The sequence below is a fragment of the Mauremys mutica genome, chromosome 1 (assembly GCF_020497125.1).
Source record: "Mauremys mutica isolate MM-2020 ecotype Southern chromosome 1, ASM2049712v1, whole genome shotgun sequence".
NCBI classification, from domain to species: Eukaryota; Metazoa; Chordata; order Testudines; family Geoemydidae; genus Mauremys; species Mauremys mutica.
Window position 1 is genome coordinate 264,984,790 of NC_059072.1, and position 9,426 is coordinate 264,994,215.

General features: G+C 46.0%; 1 protein-coding gene across 1 annotated transcript; it reads left to right on the plus strand.

The window, feature by feature from the left end:
• The first annotated feature begins 2,197 nt into the window (after positions 1–2,197).
• On the plus strand, positions 2,198–9,120 carry ZIC5 (Zic family member 5). The gene is made up of 2 exons (XM_044998068.1): positions 2,198–3,389; positions 8,675–9,120. The coding sequence occupies exons 1-2, from the start codon at positions 2,198–2,200 to the stop codon at positions 9,118–9,120; spliced, it is 1,638 nt and encodes a 545-aa protein (XP_044854003.1).
• Positions 9,121–9,426: the final 306 nt, after the last annotated feature.

Here is a 9,426-nt window from a genome sequence, read left to right on the forward strand (position 1 = left end):
GGCTGAAGGTCGTTTTTGGAGCAGGTTTCAAACACTTTTGGCAGGTATTCCTGAATTAAACAAAGCCACACTACGGTGCGCTGCGCAAGCCCCAGTCTGATGTCACGAAATGTAAAGTGAACCCTTGTGTTTCTGAAGTGATTATGGTCCAAACTGCGTTCGCCATACCCACCCTCAAGCGGGAATCGCAGAATCACCACAGGATTTTCTTAAACACGTGTGAAAAATAAACAAGCAAAATAACCCGAATTATGACCTAATCGATAACACTTTTGTCAGTAGCACTGGTTAGATGGGGATACTTGGAACTAATATGACAGTTCTCATGTGATCCTCAGTTCAAAGTTTTCTCTCATAACGTTAAAAAGGAGTTTCTTGTAGATGTACAGAAAACGGAAGGTTACGTGCAGTGTTTTCGTTTATTTGATTTATGTATCTAATGACCACTTCATTGCACTTAGCTTCCGCAGGGACACGTCACTAAAGAAAGCAAATTATATTGAGTACAGAATGTATGCCAAGCTTAGCACCAATTATAACAGTCATACTAGTTCTTACTATTTTATATCTCGCTGCTTTAGGAGGCAGCAATTTCTATCTTTTATTTGTTTTGCAGAATAATTCAGCATAGCTTTCCTTGTAGCACCCCCAAATAGGGACATCAAACTTTCGTGTCCAAAGGATAGTCTTATCACTTTATAATTTATTAATAACAAGGTAACAGATACCCTAGAAGCGAATATGTCTCAACTTCGCTTCACTTTCGAGGATCAGAATAAAAATGTTTGCCATCTCGGCCAAATTACGTAACAGAGACATCTGATTAACACAACTACAACGTTTCAACCTAAAGGAAACTTTCAATATTTTCTTCGACTGTTGTGCACCTGTTTATAAAAATCGATAAGAACAAACAATTAATAGTTTAGAAGGTTTCAGAGATTGTAAACAGGACAAAGGTCGGAGGCTTTTAAAATTTAAGAACAAGCATCATATAATGTATCCATTCTATCAAACTTTTAATGCCCTAAAGGAAAAACTAAGACGTAACATTATTTTATTATCTGGTCACCTCATCAGCTATTTTTTGCAAAGACTCTTAATGTATTTGTGAGTTTTACTGAAATGGTGAGAAATGAAGGGACTGATCTAGCGTTTTCTATAAAATATGCTGATTGTGGGTTCTTTGTAGTGCCATATGTAAGTGAAAAGAGTCTCAGATCCACTTGTATCATTCCAGACACTTTACCTGAGAGATATACCGCGCAGTTATTTTGTCTGTTTGTGAACAGTAAGTGTTCTATATCTCTGTATAAAGCTGGAGAATACACGTTGAGCAGACCCTTCCAAAACTCGCTTCTACCATGTGCAACATGCCTTTTATTTTATTTTATTTTATTAATGAAAGAAATTACAGTTTTAATATGTGCTGCTTCTGCAGTTAATGTCTTAAATACTTGTGCTTTATTCTGTAATCAGCACTTGGAGTGTAAGTTTTGTCTTCCAGCGCTGCATCAGGACATTAGTTCCCCGGAATTTAACAATCTCCTCCTATTCAGCGAATGGCTTGGCTTCTTTCAACAGTTGCCTGAATAACTGTTCCAATTGGCAGGGTTGTGCTGAACAGAAGAACACAGGAGTAAAAATGCCTGCAGCCTGAAAATAAACACAGAAGCACATTGCTGAGGGAGCAGAACGAGCCATAAGGGTGTGCGTGTGTGTGTGTTTAAGTTGTAAAATCTCTTTCCCAGCGCAGCTGGGAAGCCCAGTATCCCGTGATTGAGTAAGTGCGTGTGAGAGCGTGTTTGATCCCAGGGCCTTATTTCTCCAAGGCGAGTAGCCGGCCGGCATGAGAGGCTTGGCTTTGGCACGCCGGCTGGCACTCACTCACACACTCACAGGTTCGCCGCTAACTTTCGGCCAGCCCAACTTTGGGAAAGAAACCGGAGGGGGAGAGCGCATGAGGGCGGGTCCCCGCTGAGCAGCCGGCCTGAAAGGGAGCCAATCGCGCTGCCCTGGCCTCTGCCAATCACTCGGCTCCCTCCAATCCCACCAGTGCCATTTCCAAACTCTGGTTCCCACTGTGCCGCTCAAATGTGGTGAGCGCTCTGCCAATCGCTGGAGGACAGAGTGGGGAACGGAATAAGCGGAGTTCGGAGCGGAGACAAAAGAAGTTAAAGAGCCGCTTAATATATACATGTTTTTGAAGGCGGGCAGAGGGAAAAACATAACACCAGTGAGTGTAGATGGGCTGGACTGTGTAGTTATGGAGCCCCCTTTGAGCAAGAGGAACCCGACACTGAGATTAGCGGATTTGGCAGCGGCTCAACCCCATCCTCATCAGACTATGACAGGCTTCCCGGGGCTGGGGAGCCACCACCTCCACTCCCACCCCGCCGCTCACCTCCACCCTGGGGAGATGGGGAGTGACCCCGGCGTGGCCCTCACGCCATTCGGACCCGAGCACATGGCCCAAGCGAGCGTCCTCAAACTCAGCCCCTCGCCGCATCCCGAGGCGCAGACAGCGGCCGCCTTTGCCTCGCCGGCCGCCCAGAGCGGCGCCGCCGCCGCCGCTGTCAGCAGCTACCCGGCCGGCGCGGCTCCCCCGGCTCCCCACCCGGGCTACGCCGCCAGCAGCGCCGGCACCAGCAGCGCCAGGGACTTCATCCTGCGGAGGGAGCTGCCCGGCGCGGCCATGCACGGGGCGCTGGGGGAGCCGCACCCCGCGGCCAGCTCCCCGCACCCCCACCACGGCGTGTTCATCTCCGCCGCCGGCACCTACGGCCCGTCGGACGGGGCCGCGGCCCACCCGGGCTTCCCGGCGCTGCACGAGCAGCCGGCCCCCGGCGGCCACCACCCGCTGAACGGCCAGATGCGCCTGGGGCTGGCGGCCGCGGAGCTGTACGGCCGGGCCGAGCCCTACGGGGCCGCCTCCTCGCTGCACGGCTACGGCTCCCTGGGCCTGAACGTCAACCTGGCGGCCGCCAGCCACGGGCACCACCCGGCCCCCCACCACCACCCGGGGGCGGCGGCGGCGGCCTTCCTGCGGTACATGCGGCAGCCCATCAAGCAGGAGCTGATCTGCAAGTGGCTGGAGCAGGAGCCGCCGCCCAGCGCCGCCGGGCAGCCCTGCTCGAAAACTTTCAGCACCATGCACGAGCTGGTGAACCATGTCACCGTGGAGCACGTCGGCGGGCCGGAGCAGAGCAGCCACGTGTGCTACTGGGAGGAGTGTCCCCGGGAAGGGAAACCTTTCAAGGCCAAGTACAAACTGATCAACCACATCCGCGTGCACACCGGGGAGAAGCCCTTCCCCTGCCCCTTCCCGGGCTGCGGCAAGGTCTTCGCCCGCTCCGAGAACCTCAAGATTCACAAGCGCACTCATACAGGTGGGTATTTCCCCCGCTCCCTCGGCCTCGCTCCCTCGGTGGGGTTGTTTTCTCTTCCTCCTCTCATCACGCGGCCATTCAAACATGTGACTTTTTTCATGAATAAGTAATTCAGGAGCACCCAGGGCGCGTTCACACACACACACCGTCTCTCTCTCTCTCTCTCATTCACACACACACACACACCGTCTCTCTCTCTCTCTCTCTCACACTCACACACACTCACACACTGACACACACACAGTCTCTCGCGCGCACACACAACCGCACAGCCAATCCCTAGACCTGCAGCAAAAAATTCAAGCCGATAAACACCTAGAGCTAGGAAATTAGGCAGGGCCTGGAAACAGCACGCCAGGAAGGAGAAGGTGAAAACCAAGGCCAGTCTCGCCAGGCCCCGCTTTCCCTCGTGGAATATGAGGAGCGGGGATCTCCCACTGCAGACCAAATCCCACCCCACCCGAAAATCCCGGGTGGTGTTTCCGCGTCTGCGCTTCTGGAGGGAGCTTGTCCCAGGCAGAGTTTCAACCGAAGGACGCATGGGAGGGTTGTCCAAGGCAAAGTTTCATTTGAAGTGGGGAGGTGGGGGCTCAGGGGGGCGCAGTTCCCCTTTAAATTAAGCAAACGTGTTTGCTAGGGGCAGTGAAAAGACTTGAGCTATAGGGAGTTTCCCTGGTTAAATGCTGATCCTTTAAAGGTTCCGAGATGAGTAACATTTGGTGTGGGTTTTGGGGTGTCTATGTGTAAAGAAGTTTCTTATTGCTGTTTTGAGGAGGAAACTTCAACGCGGCCTCTTCACAGCGCCGGTTGTGATTTTAAGAAGATGTCTGAGTTAAACGTGGAGAAACGGGCACCCTTCACTTGTAGGGAAATCCCCAGTCAGACTGGGTCGCTCACTAGGGTTTTGTTTATGGGATTTATGTTGGTTTACAAATAGACATTTTATTTTAGGTTAAAAAAAACCTCTGAGGAAAATGAACGAAGTTGGGATTGATAGTTGTAGACAAATATTATTCCTTGGAGGATAGTTAAGGAAATGGAGTTTACATAATTGCTTTCTTGATTTATTGTGTGTTGCTGCAAAGAGAAAAGCGGACAACGTGCAACGTGTTGTTTCAGTGTAAAGCCAAATGGCCCATGGCTGAAAGGATTATAGATTTTATCTACAGAATATGTCAGACAAGAGCCCAGATGTACGCGCAGAGAGATGAGGACACCCAGCCCGGGCTGTTCAGTTCCGAGACAGGAAGGATTGCTCCTGCAGGCAGGCTGACAGCTTTTTGTTAATGGCATTGCGGACAGGCTGAAATGCTGGAGGCATTTCCGAGAATCCTTGTTTCCCTACCATGTTTTTGTAATGTATCTGTATCCATCTGTCGCGATGATTTGGAAAACAAAACTTACACCCGACACTTACAGCACCCCACTAGCTCCTCGTGCCTGTCACAGTGCAAGGCGGTGGGGATGGCTCCTGCATATTAAAAGGGAATGGTGCCAAAGCCTAAAAATATGATTTGCAGCTTGGGAGCCTTCTCCTATTTCCAATGCAGCGAGCAGACGGTTGGAGTGCGGCTGGGGAGGCAGGGAGAGAGAGCGGAGCAGGCTTATTCATTTATCTTTGTAAAAATAAACCCTAAACAACAACAAAGGGCGGCCCACAGAGCACGTTTCCCTTTTTGCAATTAAAAGGGAGCTCAGATTTATGACTCGGGATCCGCATTCCCTTTCCTACCGCTGCTCTCAACTTTTCCCGTGTGGGAGCAGCTGGAGTAACATTCGACAGTGCACAAAATACAGCGCCGCTAGAAACAGAGTTTGGGGACTTGAACCTTGTAGCTGCCCACAGGACCGGCTCCCCCGGTTAAATGCTGGGTTCCGCTGGGTTTAATTCCCACTCTGGCATCCTGTTTACAAAGCAAGGGGCGATTTTCGGTGTCAGCTCTTCCTGGCAGTTGAGCCCAAGGATGAGGCGCCTTCTCTTTCTGGTCCGATGGTCCACGGCTGGAGAAAGAGGCGGGCTGGGCCTTGGCCCTTGCATCTTCTCTGGATAGTGGCCTCCAATGCAGAGCAGCGAGACATCCGAATGCAGCTGTAGAAACTTACGGAGACACACCCACAGAGTGGGAAACACGCGCGATCACTGATCTCTGTGCACTCCAGTCCACAGAAATGCACACAGTGAGGTACAGCAGCTGGCACACACGCGTACAGAAGTAAATACGCACAAAGATACACAAAGAGACTGATCTCTATAGATACCGAGTGGCACGCAGCTGTAAATAAATATACACGGATACAAAGACACACAGAGATCGATATAAATAAATACACACAAAAACACTCTTACACGGGGAGAGAAACACACGGAGAGATCGATATAAATAAATACACACTAAAAACACACACAGAGATACAAACAGATACCGAGCCCCACACACAGAGATATGGAGACAGAGAGCGCCTGCGAGAAGCTCAGATACTGGCACACACACACACACACACACACACACACACACATATATACTGATATCAGAGACACACTGACACACATACACAGCAGCCACCGGGCACGCACACACACCCACACCCACCCACACACATACTGATATCAGAGACACACTGACACACATACACAGCAGCCACCGGGGAGGCCATTGCAAACCAGCAGCCTTCGAGAAAGGAAGAAGGAGGATGCAACAGACAAACTGCCCCTTCTGGGCTGCAGCAGAGAAATAAAATCTTCCCTCCAGCCTGCTGACACCCCGGCCCGGGGAAGGAGGAAGGGGCTGTTTTTAGGCCACTCGGGCCAGACTGCTCTTTGCCAGGACAGTCTCAGAACGTGCAAACACATGTCTGCACAGAAGATTTACTTGTTTTAAAGACCCAAATCTGAAAGTCAAATGAAAAGATCAGATCATTACGGTAGCCTTGTGTTTACCACTTAGATCTAATTCAACAATGTAGTCAAAGTGCGCTAAGGATTTACTAATTATTCATTCTTAGCGTCATTATTTAAAATAACCACAATAATTTTATGTTTCATTATTAGTGGATTTTGTGCGTTTCTTATAGGCCTGCAGACAGGAGAAATATGTCTATAATTTGAATTGTCCCCCCCCCCCGCCGCCCCTTCTTAAGCTGCACTGGACAATATGATCCCAAACTATTTCGGTCTAATAGCTTAAGACTGTAAAGCGTAACTAATCCATTATCTCAAACAAAATATTGTATTGATCCCCGAAGATGTTTGCTTCATAATGTTAATGGAACATATGGCTTAAAACTGTGGCCCCTCAACAGGAAAGTGTTTAGCATGATCACTCTTTGGCAATAAATAAACAAATGTTTTCACAACTGTGTTTTTGTGCACGGGAAGAACTTTACAAAGATGCACGTGTGTATCTTCAAATCCTTTTCAGCTAGCGATATTAAACGGGAACAATCTGCAAATGGTTAAACTCTGACGTAAAGTCTCCGTCAGAGTACCAAATATATTTGATCACTGCAATCGAGGTGTCCTTGAAAGAACCATTTTCTTTTTTTTTGAAACACTGAGGGAACCAATTTTTAATAACTATTCCTGTGTCTGATGCAAATAACACAAATCAGTTTATCTGTCGAATAGCTTTTCTTAAGAATATCCGGAGTGCACATTACAATCGGCTATGTAAACCTAATATTTTTGTAAAACAATACAGATGTAGCGAAATTTTCCAATGGATTCGCTATTTTTCAGATAAAATGAACAGATAAAGTGACTTCATCTATGTTGTGAAATCCTTTTTAGTGGGAAGTGTGAGTGCGCGAGCGTCCTTATGTGTATACGAAAAGTGCATTTAAAAAGTACCAGATTGGTTTTCTTAATCAACATAATTTCTGGGGTAGGAGAGAGATAATAGTGTTTGTTTTGTGTGGAGCTAGATATTTGCTGATAGTTGTGACTAAGTGCAAATGTATCTGAACGATTTCACACTGAATAACTTGATTAAAAAAGACGATAGTTATCAAAAGTGTGCTTATTTTCAATTAATATTTTATTGTAAGATTATATAATTATACAAAAAATAGTGACTAACAAGGTTTTCTTCAATAAAAATCGAAGTGCTTCCATTGCGGGGGCTAGAGTACATTGTTATTTTTGAAAATGTAGAACAAAATATATATGAAAGTATGCATCAGACATAATATGGCATAAAACTTCAGCATTTTAAATAAATGTTTGCAGTAATGATGTTATGCATTTTAGATATATCAGATTCACGTGTAATATGAGAGCGAGAAAAAGTTACTCTTCTAAATTATATTACATTTATAATAAAATGATATGGCACATTTTTCCCTGTTATCTCAATAATAGGCATTTACACATCCCTGATTCAAGAACTATGGGAAAGAGTTTATCTGGAGCACAGCTATATGTAACAAAATACACATGAACCAAAGTATTGTATTACAGGACCCGGTGGAACTTAAAGGTATGCCAGACAAAAAGGCCTGAGGCTGATTTTCACAACCACTTTAACTGTTAAGCAATGCGTAAAGCTATTAAAATAGATTTGCTATAGATTTTTAGACACAAATTAGCCTCAGGTAAATAGATACCGTAATAGCAGTCCACTGTTGTCATTATTACTGTCTATTGCTATTACAGTATATTATTCTCACTAACGTGCAGATTGTGAATAAAGGTTGATAGATATTGGTCTACATTTAAAGTATGGCCTGCAAAAATCTGATGTTATGGTTATGCGCTTAAACAGGTGTTATTTGTATTTCCTAAAAGGAAAGATTTTCCATATACTATAAACCATTGTGAAAGGATTAGGACAAGATGTGCCAGTCTATAGACAAAGCCACCCCTAGATGACAAATGTATTGATGGGGGTAGTTTTGTTTGTTAATGCATCATTTAAAATTTTCATTTGCAAGAGAATTTGTGCATGGAAAAAGTAGACACTTCATGGTTCTGCCTGAGTCTTTTTGAAAATCATAGTTAACATTTCACAGTTTACCAAATATTATGCATTTGACACCAGTGCAGTTTGAACTCTCCGGCAGGTATAACCTTATTTCCCAACCATAGCACGAGTCTCCTCATGACAAGCACAGAAACGATTTGCAGTGAATTTTTCCATGGGGACCGTGTTTTATAAGAGCTGTGAAATGTTCCACTTAGTGCTGTTGTTGTTTGTTATTAAACTAACCATAGCTTGGACCTGAAAATTAAGTGACCAAGATTTAGGATTTCTCCCCCAGAAGATAATTATTAATGTTTTCAATTGTAGGAGAGAAGCCTTTTAAATGTGAATTTGATGGCTGCGACAGGAAGTTTGCCAATAGCAGTGACAGAAAGAAACACTCCCACGTCCACACGAGTGATAAGCCATATTACTGCAAAGTCAGAGGCTGTGATAAATCTTACACGCATCCCAGCTCTTTAAGAAAACACATGAAGATACACTGCAAGTCTCCACCACTTTCTCCTACACCTGGATCTCACGGTTATCAGTCTGCAGGAACCCCCCTAGGTGCTCCCCTGTCTCCTGCCCAGGACTCAGCCAGGGGCCGCTCTGCCAATCTTTCCCCTCAGGTCACCAACCTCAATGAGTGGTATGTCTGTCAGGCCAGTGGGGCTTCTAATAACCTTCATACACCTTCCAGCAATGTAACATCCTCTGAATCTGAAGATGAAGAGGCTTATAGAAACTCTGATACCAGAACTATCCATTAGAAGAAAAACAACAAGAAGAAGTTTCTGACTTGGGAGTACTCGGACCATTCTCCTGAACTGTAATGACACAAAGCCTGAAAGAAAAGGATGGCATAGAATTGCCATCATGTTGAATCGCCGCTATTTATTCAGTATATAAAACCCTATGGTGTTTGTACACTTAACTAATTTAATTAAGACACTTGGACCCTTTTATAAAAAATAATAAATGAAAATACCAAGCTGGACTATCTCAGTGAACCAAGTTGCATGTTTGCAGATATGGGGAAGATGCCAAGGGAGCTCAATGGACAGATCAGTTCATCA